This window comes from Tinamus guttatus, unplaced genomic scaffold, assembly GCF_059628265.1.
Source record: "Tinamus guttatus ecotype Peru unplaced genomic scaffold, ASM5962826v1 Tinamus_guttatus_pri_ptg000150l, whole genome shotgun sequence".
NCBI classification, from domain to species: domain Eukaryota; kingdom Metazoa; phylum Chordata; class Aves; order Tinamiformes; family Tinamidae; genus Tinamus; species Tinamus guttatus.
The window spans coordinates 11,809,915-11,829,256 of record NW_028288684.1 but is presented as its reverse complement, the minus strand read 5'-3'; the positions used below and the strand labels follow the sequence as shown (position 1 = coordinate 11,829,256).

General features: G+C 36.8%; 1 protein-coding gene and 1 long non-coding RNA gene across 2 annotated transcripts in view; one reads left to right on the top strand and one right to left on the bottom strand.

Annotated features, from left to right (window-relative positions):
* The window catches only part of GUCY1A2 (guanylate cyclase 1 soluble subunit alpha 2), a 140,041-nt gene that overhangs the window by 3,078 nt on the left and 117,621 nt on the right, over positions 1 to 19,342 (bottom strand). Inside the window, exon 7 of the mRNA XM_088522336.1 lies at positions 10,472 to 10,626. Coding sequence (XP_088378462.1) covers positions 10,472 to 10,626 — 155 coding nt within the window. The remainder of the gene's footprint in view (positions 1 to 10,471; positions 10,627 to 19,342) is intronic.
* LOC148595149 (uncharacterized) overlaps positions 1 to 19,342 on the top strand; it is a 91,221-nt gene that overhangs the window by 67,346 nt on the left and 4,533 nt on the right. The gene's annotated exons all lie outside the window — the stretch shown is intronic.

Below are 19,342 nucleotides of genomic sequence, written 5' to 3'. Positions count from 1 at the left end.
TCAAAGAGGCTCTAGCCTCAGGCCACAGTATATGCAATCGAGTGACCACATTTGTATGAAATCTCGTGCCTTTGGTATTATTTTTCTTGAATGTCCTGAGATGTGAACAGACCAATGGAACATCTGGGTATAAATCAGCTCTGCCCTGCTTTATTGGATATAAAGACAAGAGGAATTGTACTGGTTCATGAAACAAGATAAAACATTTGGAACTGGACACAGCCACCTACGAAAGTCTCCAGAACTGTGCGTTCTGGAGTTGGGTCTTCCCTTGAGCCAGAGAAATGGGAAAATTGGCTCATGTGACTTGACCTTGCCTTCCCTGAGGATCTATTTTAGCTGTGCACCTGCTTGACAGAATTATATTTTAAGCCTCTCTGTACCATTGAAGAGAAAGGCAGAAAACTTAGCAAAGGCTGCAGGGGCATCACCAGCATCTGCTGCCTTCTTTCTGAAATCATGAATGGCCTAAATATAGAAGGGAAGATTCCTGCAGAGAGATTTCTTAACTGCTAAGTACTGAGGGTAATCAGATAGCTCCTTCTTTAATGTCTACACAAAGTTATTAGATACCAGAGGCAATTTCTGAAACATGATCTCATTCCCAGCCCAAGAAAACAATTTCTGAGAGTGAGAGGCTAATTCAAATACCACACCTAATTAAGAGATGTGGGGGTTATCACAAGTCACAGTAGTGGAAAAATTACCAGACATTGTACAAGGACTAACTGGTTGTCACCAGTCATCTTTGGCATCACTGATATTCCCAGAGTATTTTGTTGTGACCAAGTCAGACTGCCTGTCCTGAAAGTCTGATAGCAGAGTCCATTCTTGCACCTTCGGGATATTATACAGTAGCCTAAATTCTACATAAAGCATTTCTAAACCCCCAGTGTTCCATAATCTTAGAGTTTGAGATGATGACACACAAGCTGAGCAATTCAGGAACATGCATATAAAAATTACTCAGAAAGTATACCAATGCATTCATCTCAGTTGTCTCTCCTAAATTATTTCTGTTCATTTCCCTCAATCAATCAGCAGTGTGCAAAGGACATTTCTTATGTTAGGATATTCGCAGGGTGAAAATTCTGGGTGCTACTCAATAGTTTGATACACAGTTTACTATCCAGTGCTTACTTTGTAAAGTTCAGGGTGCTCAAGCACCCCTATAAATTGCCTCAAACCTGGTCTGCCCTCAGCTTGTCTTCTTTATTCATGTTTTAGGGGAGAAATAATTCCTTATACACTGATTTGTAGTTGATTAACCTTGACAGATTCTGCTCTTAATCTGAAAATTGTTTAAATTCTTAATCTTTTTTTTAAAAAAAAAAAGAAAGAAAAGAAAAAAGAAACCATTTTTTGAGAATTACCCCTTTTATTTTTTCATTTTTATTCCCTTCATTAAAAAATGTCATGTCAGTATGGAAACAGAATGTTTATTTTCTTTTGGAAACAAGAAGCATTTGAAAATCAGTTGGTGTCTGTATCAAGGAAAGCTGGCTTGATATATAGCGGGTCCTGAAATTTTAAAATCTTGTAATTCTTGGTTTTTAGCATCAGTGAAAGCAGTGAAATAGATTTTACTGTATTTCAAACTATTTTGTCAAGAAAGAGTCACATCCTCATCATTGACTTCCTATATCCTGAAAATTAACTAACAAATGTTTCTTACTCTGAAATTATTTCTTGCAAGGTCTTAGATGCTGAGTGTATGCTTTCCTTCACATTTTGCTCTTTCTCTGTTCCCATCGAGAAGCAATTTCACCTCATCTCTCTGTGTGTCAGAGATGTCAGACCTTTGTTCTTATCACTGGATCCTGCAAAGATCAATTAACAGGCACACACAAAAAAGGTATTTCTGCTTGCCTTCAGGCTCCGCAGGAAGGATGGCTTCAAGGAAACCTCCTTGCAAATATTTCACAATTTCTCTATGGAAAGCATGCTAAGGTGCTTCATTCCCTCCTGAACATCATATGTTCAAAAGCTGATAGATCTGCACAAAGGGAAGAAGAGAGTTATACCCTTAGACTGCAGCTTAGATTGCAGTCAGAGTACCAACTCTTTTGGAATTAGGAAGGAGCAACTCCTGTGGAAATATAAAAGATGAACTGCCCCTAGACATGTGCTTCCACAGCAAAAAGTGTAACAGATTGCCACATGCATTAATTTAATTCTAGCTGCTTTGAGAAACAGCAGCGATGAGGATGTAACTCTCCAGGTTTCAGCATGTTCCAACCCTTTGAGCACAACCATGAAGGATTCAGATCCCACACTGTCCATGCAGTACCTAGGAATCCCCCAAACCTCTTCCCTACCTCCGTGTCCCAGGAATGCTGCTTCCAGCCAGCACCGCTTGCCACTTCCCAGCAAATCAAGCACCATCTGGTTGCAGTCGGGTACTCTGCTCCAGTACAAGAGCCTAGCACCCTAATTATACTAATTATAGCATCTTATGCTTCAACAAACTATCTAGCAGGAATGTTATAGTCAGGTAATACATTAATGTATATACACATTTTACCTCAGTGTAAGAATCTCCATGCACCCTAAAAAAGTCATGATATTATAGGATTTGGCAGTTTGTTTAATCAGAGTTAAAAAGCACTCCCACTCAGAACTGAACATCAATGTAAACTTCTTTTAGGGAAATGATTTTGTATGGACCAAAAATTAGCAGTATTTTGCAAAGAAATAGAATACACTAAGAAGAATTTGCACTGCTTTGCTAAATATAGTATACTCCAAGGAAAGCAAAGGACCCAAGTCAATCTCCCATAAATATTCTCTTTCACAAGGATAGATACAAACAGAAGCAAATATTCTTTCTGTTATAAATCTCAAAGATGGGAGATTTGTGTAGGGAAATGTATTAAACTGTAGTTACATTGCATCATATCTACCTACCATTTGGTATAACTACAAACAGTTAATTAATGGCTTCCCAAATGACTTTACTGCAGGATGGTTTACCCCTTCTTCTTGGGCAAAAATTCTTGGTCACAGCTATTTGGGTATGTGATTTGATAAAATACATTTGTTTTCATGTGAATTCGGGGGACAAATTATTTTATTATTTACAAGGAATACAGTTGATGAAACACAATGCATAAGGACATGACTTTTCTGTTGTAAAGCCAAAAATCAGTCTGCCTAGTCCCAAATTTTAATAGCTTTGGTTTTCTTCTACAGTTTCTAAATACGACAGAAAAACCAGGAGAATGAAAAGATGAAAAACTAAATATCTGGTTCTACTTAATTTTACATTTTACATTATTTTTGAAATTATAGAAATTCATATATTGGTGTTTTTCCTTCTCAGAACTCATTTGCACTAAGGTTATGACAAGACCAGGACCGTTTTTCTAATGCAATACACTGTATATCATAGTATGCAATTCAGATGGTGAATGCCTACCACTGACCTTGAATACCTTAATTTCTTATCCACTTAAGTAAAATAATTCTGGCAGTTTTATAATAAAGCACTTGAGTAGTTACTTGGCCTGCTTTCTGTTTTGGACATTATAAAATTAGGCTCAGTGAATAGGGTTTTGTCACCATTAGTAAAAGGCCACAAGCTTTGTATTGATCAAGCCATGTCGGTCCCAGGATTTGCCTGGATTTATCTTGTATGTAGCATATTTTAGCGACTGTGATAGTAGCTGTCTAGTGTCTGGCAAAATGTTTCAGCTTTAGTTTAGCTATGCAGAACTGTGTGCTACTCTACCTATTGTTAATTCATAGCTAGGCATCTAAAACAAGTTAGAGTGAACTACCTATGATCCTAGAGGAGTGTAGAAGAGGGTGGGCACAGGCTGACAGCAGAGGCCTCAAGACTCTAACTGCAAGTAACGCTTGACTGTGACTGGTCACCAAGTGAACGCAACCTCATGGGGGCAGATGAAGCAAAATATCAAAAATATCAAGCAGCTATTAAAAATAACAGAAAAACAAATAAAAACTAGTGAAGAAAGAGCATGCAAGCAGACTATTAAAAAACATATAAAAACTATCCAGAGGGAACCCGGGACCAAGAAGAATACCCCACTCCAAGCAATCTCCTCCAAGTGAAGAAATTTGTTTTCTGACAACTCAATATATACCTCCTCATCTTGCTATTCTTCTTAAGGAAGACTGGAATCATCATTCTTAGGAGCAAGAGGGACAGAGGAAGAGTGTGCATAATGTCAGAAAAAAAGAGTTCTAGGTGCTGTGTGCAACATTTTTAACTGTATCATAAATGTGGCTTTTCTTTACTAATTGGATTAATTTAGACCATGAGAGTTAGTATCATTACAACAAGCTAATAGCAATAACTGTTGTAATTTTACTATCTACTTTTATTTTACTGTCGATACATTAAGTACAGTGGCAATATTATTTTGTGTCCATGTATAAGGTGTATTCCCTTTTGCATATAACTAAGTTGTGTGTGCTACACTATGTCTCAGGACAGCACATATGGTGAATTGATCAATATAGCAATAAACAGTTTTTCAGGATGATCAGAAATAAAATTTAAACTAACCTGAAAGGTTAATTGGTCTTGGAGGACAACACCATTTGTTTCTCTATGATATAATTGCCTGTATTAAATAGAATTTGTCAAAAATAATAGCAAAAAAAGTTATACGGCATTCGTAGAAATGCACAGAGCTTTAATTTAAAAGCCATATTAAAAAGTCATGTATATACTTCATAATGATGTAAAAAGAGAGCTTCTTCCATATAGCATTCAATGTTAAAAGCCTATTCAAATGCTGAGGATATTAGTCAATTCTAAATGCTAACTTCAGGCAGAGGAATACGAGGTAATCTCACCTGCCTCCATGTCTGCAAAGCACCTCTGATTGCTCTCTCTCCTCATCAGATACAGCCGTGGGACATATCCAGACTGTTCATCTTTGAGTTCAGGTGCTGGATGTAATGCCCTGTATGTGACAGTGGGAAACATCTGGAGCCAATACCCAATGTCAGAAGCACCTCCTCCTTAAGGGATATATATACGGAGAAAGGCCAGAGGTGAAAGGCAGAGGCAAAGGAGAGTTCACTTTTAAATAAAGTTATTTGATAAATAGCAACAATTACATTTGCCTGTTTTTGATAACTGCCTGGAGATCCCAGGGCATTATGTTGTAATACTATTAGGGAAACAGGATGAATGTAGGTATATATTAATATCAGATAAACATCATAATTCATGGCTGAAACAAATAATTAAAAAGTATTTCATCTTTCTTCTGTGCTGAAGAAGAGACTCCTAATTCAGATTGTTTTTGCTTCCTGAGTATGGGAAATAGGATAATTTTGTTGAATTCAGAATAATGGAGATGGATTTAACCGATGGCCATATTGCCATTTTTCTAAAGAAACAGGAAATGTTATTCTTCTGTTCCTTCCTGGCCACATGTTTAACATAGACCAGTCTGAGATCCCCTATTCGCTCTCCACTTTCTACCTCTCTTACTGGAAGTTTTACCAGCACTGTTCCAGTGCTTTCAATCTTACAATACAATCTTACAATACTTAGAGGTTGAGAGGGGATCCTGCAGACAAAAGATCTGTTTGGTTCAAAAGACAAAAGCAATAGAACGAGATATTTTGAACACAAGTGAGGTTTTATATCCAAAAGATTCAGAGGCCACCTTTGTAAGAACTTGTCTCTACATTTCAGAGCTATTTCCAGGCAGGTGTATCTGGTACAAGACTGCCCAGGGTTCACCATAGCTGCTAGGCAACAGCACGTTATATTTATATTTTTAATTTCTGATTCCTACACAGGCAGATTACAGACTGAAGAGGAAACATTTGAACTCAGTAACAGGTATTCTGAAGTATGATGATAACTTAATGAGGACTCTTTATAATGTATGATCTTGTACTATATAATGAAAGATGGTAAGTATTAGACTCATTTTCTGTATCTGCATGCTTTGTAAGCACAAGGCATATGCCAGAAAGTTCAGAATGGGGAAAGGTAGGTGCAAATATATGATGATAAATGCCAATAGTTTTAATAAACTGGCATTCTGTTATTTTCACACCGACTGCAGAATTACCTGCTTTGTAAAACATTGCTTCTTAGATAATAAAAATATTAACTGGCTACATAGCAGCATAGCAGGACAAGGTAGAGGCATCTGATGTAATATAAGGTCAGTTATAAAGACATTTACTAGTATGAAGACATTTGTATTAGTATATAAACTGAAGCAAATTCTATTTAAGAAAAGTCTATTTTGATACAGATTCTATTTAAGAAACATTATATACAGCTGCATCAGATTATTACTTGTTTATTTTGATAGAATTACTACATTATGGTTCAGACCTCCCAGATCACCTTCAGGGGCTCTGAATATTCCTGCCCTATAGTGTATTTTTTAATAGCAATCCCTCTCAACCACTGTGTCAGCATCATCACATTTCTTGTCTTCTCCTCTACCTGTTCTCATGCTTTCAACCATATCTGAAGGTAGGGTTTTGAACAGGCTAAGTGGCCCCATGCACCTTCATTTTATATATCAAATGATTTCTGACATATGTAGAAGGAACTAGTTCCCATCCTTTTTCTCACTACTTTTTGCCATTCATCTTGAATGACCACTATATTGTTTCTACTTTCTTTACCTGTATATATGTGTTTAGCCTGGTACTTATCCTTAGACTTGAAGTTCTCTAAAGGGAGCACTGAATTCATTGTTCTGAATCCTTTTAGCATATCACATCAGATTTCCAGGTAGTACCTAGGTGCAGGTAACAAATGTTAATAATTTACTGTTTTGTTGTGGTTTGTTTTGTTCTGTTATATAGTAATGTTATTAAACCAACAGTTATTTTTCTATCATTTTCTCCTTTTTCAAACAAATTCATAACTTTCACAATTGGAAGATAAGACCAGACATGATGATCCCATAGGGGGAAAGTCAGACAGTACTAAAACGAGTAGAAGTTTTACCAATGAAACTAGTGGAATTAAGATTTATTCCTATGTATATCAAAACATTACCTGATGCACTACTCCTCTCCACTGGCTTTATCAACTGTTTACTGCTTAGAAGGAGCCATGAGAGCCTTCACACTCCCCTTCCAAAAAAGACTGTGCTTTTGATGGACTGAAAGAGTCCCACGTCAAGTAACGAAAGTAAATGAATCAGTAATTTCCTAGGATACAGCAGGAAATCAACATCCAAGACTATCCAAAAGCTAGCATAACAAAGGGATTTGTATGTTTAGAATTAGAGGACAGTCTTGTCTTCCACCTTTTAATTTTTGTTACCATGGCTATTACAAAACAAACAAACCAAAAATGTTCTGTTCACCAAAAATCATTATTGTTCCCTCAGCTTCAAAAGCTGTAAAACTTATCCCCCGTATATGAAATTATTTTAAGTTCACAGGTTAGTGCTGTGGCATTAAACTGCAAGGAAGTGTTTTGTTTTATGTAAAATAGGTTACAAAATCTGCCAGAAAATACTTACTTCGTTAAGATCCAGAATTCTAATCAACTAGCACTCAGGGTGAATACATAAATGGACCAATCATACATGCATAGAATAATTTAGTATGAAAGGCATCTCAGGAGATCTGTAATCCAAAGGTCTGCACAAAAAGAGATCAACACTGCTTTATCCAGGTGGGCCTTGCATACCTCTAAGGATGCTGTTGGCCTTCCTTGCTGCCAGGACATGCTGCTCGCCTGTGTTCAGCTCACTGCCCACTGGGATCCTCAAGACTTTTCCAAAGAGCTGCTCCCCAGGCAGCCAGTCCCCAGCCTGTAGTAAGAACTCCTATTGTAACGAGTTCATTTGCTCTATGATGTGCAGCATTTTACGCTTGTTTTTGTTGAGTTTCAAAAGATGCTTGTCAACTCCTTCCTCCAGCTTGTCTAGGCCTTAAACATACTACCTGCTTCCTCCCAGTCTGATGTCATCTGCAAACTCAAGGAGAGGGTTCTCTCCCAGGTCACTGATGAAACAGGACAGATCCCAAGACTCCTGTGGTAGTCCCTTGTTACAGGTCTTCAGGCAGAGTACAATGTATTTTAACTACTTGACAAAAGACCAGACATCCAGATAGTTTTTCTTCCACCTAGTAGTTCACCCATCTATATTGTAACTTCCCAACTTGCATACAAGGATGCCATGGGAGATGTCAAAAGACTTGTTAAGTCGAGGTAGATGACATGGTAGATGCTTGATCAGGGGAGTAGGACTAGATGATTTCTACAGGTCCCTTCAAACTTCAACCACTCAGTGATTCTGTGACATCCACTGCTCTCTCTTTATCAAAAAAAAAAAAAAAAAAAAGAGCAATTTTGTCTCAGAAGATCCCCACAGCCGAGGCTGATTGATAAGACTTTATTTTGTGAAGATAAAAAACAGTCCTATTCCCGCTGAAGTCAATATGTTAAATGAACAGAGAATCAGGCAAATACTTTGGACACAAATGCTTGAATGTATGGGATTAAAGGAAGTAGAAACAAACCTACTTGCAGAGGGATAAAGGACAACATAAGAGCATATATTGCTTACCAACTCCATATGCTAGTGCTCAATTGACTTTCAGAACAGACTTTCTCCCCAGCAATGCAAAATGAAGATGACATACAATAACCATGGGTCAGTTGTCTCACAGTAAGTGTACTGTAGCATTGTTGTAATCAAAAAAAGCAAAACCATCACGGGCAACATAAAATTGACAGTGACATAATCATTCCAAGAACAGTCTAAATAAGTAGACTTGTACAGCACTGCTTGCACAAATACTGTATATCCAGCTGTACATTTCTTAAAATAGTGTGAAAGTGTCCAGCTGTCCAACTTCTGCTGTCAGTGTAACAAACTTGAGCATCAGCATTGCCTTGAATGGAATTATACCCTGGAAACAGATTTGTGAAGCACCAATATCTCTCCATAAAAAATATGGACCAAACTTCCAGAACATCTCAAAGACCTTCTCAGACTGGAGAACATCTCTGAAACATTCTTGTGTCAGAAATGTTCAGGTCCCTGTTACAGGACCTTGGTCTCTTTTTGTCAGAATCCCTCTCCTCCACTTGTATAATATTTAAAGTTAAGGTACTGCTACCACTTAAGTCTTCAACACTGGGATATAAGACTTTGTGCACCCTTTTGAAACATTGTTTTAAAGCAGTTCTCATAGCCTGCAGTGGAAGACATTTTCTTTTTAAGTGACATCAATTTCCAAGTAGCAATTTCCTATATATTTTTATATTACTTTCATTTAATCGAGCAGATTTTCTATACCTGAGAATAGTGTGGGTCTGTATGTCTCTTGCTTGTTATGACACAACAATATGAACTTGATTCTGCTCACTTTATGATCAAAAGTCTGTTCTGTTTTTCTGTCTTTTGTTCGAGTAACTACACTTGTTCCATTCTGTAAATCTCATCTGGAGTGAATAGGGTCTTGATATGAACGTCATTTTATCTTTAATTACTTTTTTAACTTCCATTTCTGACTGCTTTATATTGTAGCATATCAGAAGCTTCAAGTCTTGGATGAAGAAATTCCATTTAAAACTTTCATTTACATAGATAGATACATGAAAAAATAAATATGGAAATTCACTGGTCTATATAAGGAAAAAAAGAAAGAAAAGCAGTACTGTTGAAGCAATGGTTTATATATTTACTGCAGTAAACAGTCGCAGAATTGCAGAATAGCTGAAGTAGGAGATCATCCAATACCCTGCTCATGCAACCCCACTCAAGCAGTCCTCAAACTTGAACAAAACTATGCGTCAGAAAATGATTTCATAAACATAATGTAGGAAAAAGAGTAATATATACATCTCCTGACAGAAAAGTGATTATATCTATACTAATCCAAGCAACAGAGATCCTTATAATCAAGCTCTCAAACTTGAACAGTAAGAAATACTTTTCTTTTTTAAGAGCTGTTACTCCTAACATTATTTAATCAAGCCTACTCTCCATTTGCATAATAAGAACTGCTGATAATACTTTGTCTTTTCAATCTTTTTCTTAAGTAAATATTTGGATGAAGTTTATACGAAGACAGAGCTAAACAAGTAATTTTGCCCCCAAGAATACTCTTTGAAAACTTGGCTTCACTGTGAAAGTTAACGACTTTATCCAGAGCCAACGGAAACGTACTTCCTTCACCAGTTTTATCTAGTGGATGGAAGCAGAATCCTCACCCTAAATCTGCAATAGTGCATGAAATGATGGGTATGGTGGGCATTTCCCATTTCTGTTATGTGCAATCTTAGGCAGGAAAAATTGGCTCTGTGGTAGTAATTCCTTATCTTCACTGACTTCTTTGTACTCTTTGATGCAGAACTATGAGACCTAGGCAGTAGTTCTTCCCAGTTGTCCTGATGCCCTGGTATCCTTCTGCTGATGTTCACAGGCGAAGGACAGAGCATGTTACTTTAAACATGCTGCAATAAAAACAGAACGTAAAGGCTGACAGAACTTACTGGTATGTGGTTGGACTGACGTTGATGCGACGTGGGTGACTTCCTGACTCGAACTTGCTTGCAAGAGTGACGTTGTTTCCAAAGAGACAATAACGTGGCATTCTTACACCAACAACACCAGCCAGAACTGATCCTGAGTGAATGCCTATCCTCATCTGAAAAATCACGAGATGCATGTCAATCAGTGCCTCTTCTGTTGCCCAATCCAATGTAAATAGTTATTTATACTTTAACACTTTAAGTAAAAACTTTATATTTATACCTTGGGATGATCAAGAATTATTGCAATGTTAGTCATTTTACTGCACAGATAGATACATTACAGGGGAATACTTTGAAATTAGTTTTAACACAGTCTTTAAAATAAGATACACACTTTCTCAAACTGATGAAAAGAAAATGGAAGGAACAAATATGGTAATTTTATCTGTTTTGTATTTGCATTTTTCTTCCAAATTCCTCAAGGTCCAAGGCTATTTTTTTCAGGCTACTTTGTCAGACGCAGAGATATTGCAATGGTACAGATGCTGAAGATAAAGACATAAGGGCTTTTAAAACCATTTTATTAATCAAAAGAAAAAGAAGAGAAGGAGAGGAGGAGGAGAGGAGAGGAGAGGAGAGGAGAGGAGAGGAGAGGAGAGGAGAGGAGAGGAGAGGAGAGGAGAGGAGAGGAGAAGAGAAGAGAAGAGAAGAGAAGAGAAGAGAAGAGAAGAGAAGAGAAGAGAAGAGAAGAGAAGAGAAGAGAAGAGAAGAGAAGAGAAGAGAAGAGAAGAGAAGAGAAGAGAAGAGAAGAGAAGCTGGAACAAATCCTCAGCAAACAGAAATGCCATGTCTATTCTAGCAACAATTCTGCTGTAACTGCCTAAGATATGGAGATTACACTGGTCTGGAAAACACAGAGTCGCAATCCAAGTTTCTTTCAGGGTGAATAATCACAAAGAGAAGAATTATTCTGCACATATTTTAACAACCAATTGTGTTTGCCAAGAAAATCAGTTTTGCAAATAGGGAAATCTCTTTTGCTCGTTAACATTAAAAAAATCAAAAGCAGATAGTTATATCTTGGTAGGATTTTCTTACTCATAGCAACTAGACTGCTGCAAAACAAGAGATATTTTGTGCAAGATAAATAGCCGCTACTAAAACAGACATAGCAAAGGATCTAATGGGGATTTAATCAGTGAGCTACTAATAAAACTCCATACTTCACCAAGTCCTTTTTCTCATGCAGTTCACAGTTATTATCCCACTATGTTTTTGTCTGTCAATCTCTATATTTTTAAGAACACAATAAATACTTGCTCAAACACATAAATGGCTTATTAGCTGGCAGGCCAGAATACACCATTGGCAATTAATTGATAGCTTTTTTTTATGGTAAGGCAAATTCCAGCATGTCTTGGTAGTCATGAATTTGTAAGAACATGTGAAGTCCTACATTATTTCACTAACTGTAGTTCTTCCCACGCATCTAAGATTTTTAACATGCACCTAAGCACCTCTTTTATTTTTTTGCTCTTTCTTTAACACATCACAGACAATGGATATAATGGATATCCCCATTCAGTGGGGATACTACTTAAATCATTTCCACAAGCATCACAAAAGCTTCGGGGCTATTCATCATTGGATTAAAAAATAAATAAATAAATAAATCTGTGGACAAATAGTGCTATCACTTGACTTCCTATCAAACTTTAGTACTATTTGGAAGACATCTACAGAAATCCTTCATACAGTCTACGCTACTGGGCCATGAAGGGTTCAGAAACTTATCTGGCTGCAGAACATCTGTTCAAATCCATCATCTCTACAGTAATTTGGTGATATTTGGGGAGAAGTAGATTTGCTGCTTTTGTCACAACATATGTTTAAATTCTGTTGTTCATTTCCAAATCAAAGTGCTCCTGCAGTAGCAGTGCTTTCTGTGTTAGTGAGGTAATGATTACTCATGTCAATACCTGCCCTCAGCACATGATGAAGAGCAGAGTTAGTATTGTTCGTACAACAGGATGCTGTCAGCTTTTAGTAAGTAAAAAAGCATTTTTTTACAATGTTTTGTTCTTATGAGAGATGGATTACTTATTTTATGAGAGATGGATTACTTATTTTGTATGCAAATTTAAGAACTAACTTGCCACTTACTGTTGCACTGCTGTCCTGCCTTTACTAAGTAAAGTATAATACTAATAAGTATTAAAGGATCACAAAAAAGCCATTTACTGCAACCTTCTCTAGGTTAGATTCAGTCATGTGTAAAAGCCAGACTGAAACCATAAGAAAAAACACCGGCTTTGTTTTACTTTTGAAAAGGTGACATGAGTATACATTAGATTGTATACTCATAGTAGAAGACCTTCTATTGTTTTGGAATACATTCAATGAAAACTCTTTTTTTTCTTTCTCCTAAAGTGCTTCCTTGTACATGTCCACAGAGCTTTTTTTTTTTTTTTTTTTTTTTTTTTTTTTTTTTTTTCTTTTGGCTTTTTTTTTTCAATATTTTCAAGTTTTCAGATCCAATTCACGCAGAAAGTGCTTTCAAGATTTTTTTCATGGTTGTTTCACTGAACAAGAAACTGGAGAAATGCCCTTTGTGGTTATGGGTTTTCTGTACATGTCAAGGGAACCAGCCACAGACCATACAATGTCAAAAAGACAGATGTGCTGAAAAAATAAAAGAAGATACATAGCTCTTGATATCAAATATTTTCCTTTGCCAGTTAATTGAATTTAAAGCCTTGCGAACTTCCATGAAAATACTGAAGTGGGGACCAAAAATAAATTTCTACAGAAAGAAGGGGGCTTTCCTATTTATCACAGTATCAATGTACCCAAAGAGATATAGAGAGAAAAGTACTTGATTTGGCTGAGTATGTAGCATTTAGTGTTTTACCATTTTAGAGCCTGTATAGAGGCTTGTCCACCTAACTTCTGGTGCCAATTTAAAATGATTTTGGTCATCAGGCATTAGATAACTTAGATCAACAGTACCCTCCAACGACAGCACAGCCAATTACCAAGACTCCATGCTAGTAATTAGCCTCAATGTAGTACATTTGAAAGTATATTTGTACTACATTTATGCTACATTTGTAGTACATTTAATTTCCTTATAAGCCAGGATCCTGCTATAAGAAGGTAGATTATTTTGACAAACACAGGCAAACCTACACAGAGCTACTAATGAGAGCATTAAGAAACTGAAGCCACTGTTAGGTGCTGAGATTTAAGAAATCATGAAAGTTACTGTAAGCGTTGCTATTAAACCATATGGATAAATGCCTGATACAAGTACAAAATATACCAAACTGTTCTAAAAGATTGTTCTCCTGCCTCATTATTTTGTTCTCTACAACCAAAAGCTGTATCCTTGATGCTATTTCCACAAAGTGTTCCTGAGTGTGTCTTCTCATATCAAGAACAAGCATTATATTGGTCATATTTTACTTTTTAGTGAACTATGTTTTTCATAACAAAGTGTTTTCAGGTTTTTATTTCATCTACAAAAGATTATTCTGGGTTTCCCCTCACTGAGTTGAAAAGTGCTGTGTAATAATTTAAGGGATTTTTTTTTGTAGAAGGAAGAAAAAAGATCTTTTGAAAGAAAATTTGTGATCAAATTATTACATTTACTTGGGTAATAATAATAGATTTCCTTGGAGATATCACCCTTTCCTGTTAAAAATTTGAAGCAAAAGAACATCTGCCAGAGAACTTATCTTAGAATAATAGCCATAGTTTTATACATATAGTCATAGTTCCCAAGCATTATAGTATGCACGGTCCTTAGAGATGCTTTCCCAAAACTGTAACCATTTAAGATGATTAATAACATGTGAAAGGAAGATAAGGCTGCAAAACAAGGATGCATTATTGTCATAGTTATATTTATACATTTATGTGCCTTATATATGTCATACATATATACTTGAGATCATAACTTTATTATATGTTTATACTTAAAATAAGCATTTTAATAAAATGCATACTCTTCCTTTGTGCTGACTGTTCCTTTATCTGCTCTTAACTATTTGGCTAATGATAAAAGGAGAGCATATAAATGAATCCAAACAACTAGATATTTTAGAGGCACTGTGCATATATCTGGAAAGACAGCTCTTTGGAAACTATCACAGAGAAGACAGCTGTGAAAAGTTAAAAAATAGCAGACTGCCATAGTTAAGGAACAGTGAAGGGATGGACAAAGGCAGGAGACATTTCTAGGGCAGAAAATTTGAGGGGACAATGGGAAAAGAAACATGACCAGGTGTAAAAAGGAGCAAGAGACCTCTAAAAGAGCTTTTAGATAAAGAGGAGAAGATTGAACTAGCTGCAATTGAACAATTTACCATGGAGAAGATTCATTTGATCTTTGCAGCTGTGGTAAAAGTGAGGAGGAGAAAAGTTGATGTGGGTGTCAGTGTGATAAAAGAAAATAAGCCTGCTATGATGAAGAAGAAAAGAGAATAAAACTCTTGGTATGTGGATAAGAAAGCTTCCAAAAATATTGCAGGAAGAGTAGCATTACTTGGATCTGGCCACGGTAAAGGAAAGGGTAAGGTAGAGGGGACTACCTTATACCAGAGTGACCATAAAGCTAGTGGCTGGGTCAATAATGACAAAAAAAAAGATCTGAAGGGCATCTTAAGGAAGCTATAGTCATTCTCTGACATAATTTAACAAGGAAATAGGTCATAAGTGTAGTTAACAAGAACTGATAGACAAGACTGGACCCAGAGAGAAGAGTTAAAAACAAACAGGAACTAGAATGATCAACATCAAAATGTTTTGTTTTTTTTGAATTAAGTGAATGGAAATGTCTGCTAATATTTTTATTCCTAAGTACTGAATGTTAGAAGAGTCACCTCCTACATCTCCTCATTGCCAACGTATGACTTTTTTTTTACTTGTAAAAATGCTAATTTTTTAACCTGTTTTGTACAGAAACTTTGCCAATCCTGCTCTACAATCCAAGAAACATTGAAAACATTATACAAAAACTCCTCAAATCTAAAATTTTAACCAAATCATGTTCACCAATACTCTTGGTATACTGAAAACCAAAAGAACACATTAAGGTCCCTATTATCTTTTAGTCAATCTGAGAAATTATATTATAAGACAAAAAATTTCTTTCTTTTTTTGCCCAACTCATATCTACTATTAGGACTTAAACTATGACTGCTAAAAAGAAAGCTAATTATTTTAAAATTATTCTTCAAGCTCCTTAAGTGCATGGTGCTGTACAAAAGTATTTGCAGATCTCTGCTACAAGGTCAAAAAAATATATTTCAAAAATAATACACCTGCACGTAATTCAGAAGAGAAAGGAAACTTCAGGGAAAACTGGATATCTTTCATGACAGGGTAAGCCACGAAGAACTGCATGAGGAGGTGAAACTGCAGAAGAAATTCTCAGGTGAAAAGAAAAGGCTCATTGGCGACTGCATTTAAATGCAGGATAGGAAAAATAAAAGTCTGTGAGTATTTCTTTCTTTCTGCCAGTAAAGAGTAACACCCTGTACCATACAAACAGCCTTTCCAGTTCAAATCAAAGGTAGATGTAGTGTGTCTTCTGATAAGCACAAGGCTTTTGCCATGATCATTTCCAGAATTCTCTCTCAGCAACCAGTAATTTTTAGTTCAGGAATTCCCTGAACTGAATGAAATCCTTTTTGTAAAGAAAGGAGAAGGGGCCTGGACTGGATGATCTCTAGAGGTCCCTCCCAACCTCGACCATTCTGTGATTCTGTGAAAAGTTTACAGTTCCTTATCAAATATAGGCTACAATAATATTTTACAGGAGTGGAAGTGGCTACAGTTGGCTACATGTACACATTCTTCCCACTACACACAGAGAGAAACGGACCTTAATAAACAGTTCTCACACTCTCTGAAAAGCATATTCTCATAATAGAAAAAAAACAATCTCAGATTGACTCACACATTAGCTATTCAGAGGACTCAAAATTCAATATCACAAAACTGCTTGCTTTACATGGAACCTGAACTGAAGAGGCCAGGGTAGACTAAGAAGTAGGTGACACAGTTTTCGAAGCAACGGCAAGCAGAAGTAATCCATCAGGCAGCCAGCCCGCCCGCCTGGAGGATTTCGGGCTTGGATAGTGTGACTAACTGGCAGCTGCTCCTGACTTCGTGCTGAGCTTGTAGCAGAACTTGTGGCTGATCTGAGGCAGTCCCTGTGTGGAAGTATTTCCAGACACACGGAGGTCCTAAGACAGCAAAGCATTTAAATAAGTGTTCTGCTGGACCAGGACTTTGGACATTGGCTTAGATCATTTTATCTGCATAATTGCAGGCTACCATTTCTTAGAGGAATAAGGACACTCTATTTGCTGTTCTTACTTACTGACAATCTGTGTCTCTGTAAGGGCCATCTCCCTTTCAGGCTTGGAGCAGTCCCATTCAGAAAGGACAAAATCATCATGTATTAGCCCCAATGCACTATCAGGTCCTTTCAAACAAAAGGTACCAAATTCTGCAAGACTTTACATTCCCTAATATTTGTAGCAGCTACTAGAGTGGTACTATCTCTCACCACAACAAACTGCTTTTTGACAGAGGAACATTTATTTGTACAACATATTAGCACAAAACAGGCTCTACCAGGCTCAGACATCTAAAAATCAAGGCCAAATACCGGTGAGTCAAATGTGTCTTTCTGCTCCTTCGAAGAACGGCAGGTTGACAGGACTGACAGTTGTACCCTGACATATGCTTTTGTGTGGGGGTTATCTGTGTTCTTAGATGGATTTATAAATATCACAGTGTCTTTCTGGAAAGGGACATATGACAGCACAGCTCACTACAAAATTGTTGCCAAGAAACAGACCTACTCAGAGAAAAAAAATATATAATTTTGAATTTCACAAGGTGTTTTATGGAACTAAACTACAGAGTATATTTTCCTCATATTTGAATAGCATTTGGAAAAATGAACACTTGGATTTTTTTCTGCTGAAATTTTCCTAGGTTTCTTATCTGTAGATTTAGCATTATTCAATCAACTTGAATAAACTTATACAAGGAGAATTATATAAAAAAAACCACACAGTAATAAAGTAAAATAGATTTAATTCCTTGGAATCAATAAATATATTTTCAATAGTAAGTTACTGGGTAAGGCAATGTGATTTGTGTAAAACCCATACAATTATTACAATCAGTATGTTGTACACCAGCACATTGCACTTGCATATCCCTGAGCTATGGTTCTGAAGTAACTATTTCACAGTCATCTCTACTGAATGTGGTCCAAAGAGCCGAGAATCATTTCTATATAAAGAAGCACCATATATGAAAGGTGAATAAGGTAAAATAATTATTCAGCTGACAGATAGAGTTAACTTGTTTATCTCTTTCCATTATGTTCTTCAGCTATGATCTAAGTTAGCCCTGCTTTGAGTGGTGGTTGCATCAGATGACCTCCAGAGACTCCTTATAATCTACTTTATTTTGTGATTCTATATTTCATGCCCTGTGATGAAAAAATCATGCCACTGTAAGTCTTCATCAATATAGAGAGACCATAGCTAGATGAAGTAAAAAACAAGTTATTAAACTCACTACAAAGATTCAGACCAATTTTAGGGGTCATTAGTTGTGGCAACAAATGAAAAGATATTGGAGCAACCTTTTTTAAGCCAAATTCTTTCAGGACACACTCTCTAAGTTCAGTAAGGTTTTGCTCAAGCTCTAGGTTAAAAGAGGATGTGGGTCACCTATAAAAAGACATTCCACTTGAAGTGTTTGACTGTTCTCACGCTACAGGGGAAAACAATCACCTTATTCACATTAATGAGAATTTCTAGGGTTGATAAACAGAAGAATAAATTCTTTTTCCTAAGATTTGAAAGAAAAGATATCAATGGCAATATGCTTCTTCATAAGCTGCTTCTCCTTCACCATTAAGACATTGCATTGCATTGCTGATATAGTATTTAATCAAAAATAATTCTTATTGTTTTCTTTGAATTGTAATTTTCACAGCAGGAACTTAATTATTATGTGAATCCGTGTGTTCAGGCACTTAAAAAATAGCTATTCATTCAAGCAAGCCCACAGAGCAGTGGAAGATTCTTTCCAGCCTCCTCTCAACTAACACCCCAAAAATATAAAAATCGTAATAAAGTTGTTTGATCTTTAGTGTAGGAGGACATCTTCGTCTCACAATGCCGTTATACATATGACATACACTGAACAGACTGGATGGTATTTCAGCAAGGATAAATGACACATGTTCAAAACACTGAAGGGAACAAAAAGACTTTATGTTAAAAAGGTGGGCATTTTTAGGAGGGTGGCCAAATGTGGTACCCCAACAGAGACAAGCCTTCTGCAGCTCCATGCAGCCAGGCCCAGCCAGTACCAAAAGTGAGGATGTATTTCCAGCAGGCATACAAGCTCACAGGTACAACATATACATACAAATACACATGGTTGGCCATGTAGATCAACACAGAGAAAGTGTACATAATATTCACACAAATACAAAAAACACCAACAGCCTCATCCTGGTCCCCTCTTGGGCTGATTAGGAGAAGATGCTGTGTAGCATATATATTCACATGTACAGTCTGCATCCCTCCAGCAGTCGCTGATCCCTGGACCCCCAGTTTCTCCAGTTATTGGCACATGGACATGAGTCAGCAGCTGCATTCCAGCTGCTAATACAGAATCTATCATGTAAGACACATAAACACATGCACATACTGTGGATCCTTCCAGTAACTGGGCTTAGACGTGCAGTCTCATCTAGTCACCGGACCCTTGTTCTTCCTAGGTGCTGCACCTCTAGAAACACACACAGACATCACTGCTGGCTCTCTCTTTCTCTGCCTCTGGTGTCCC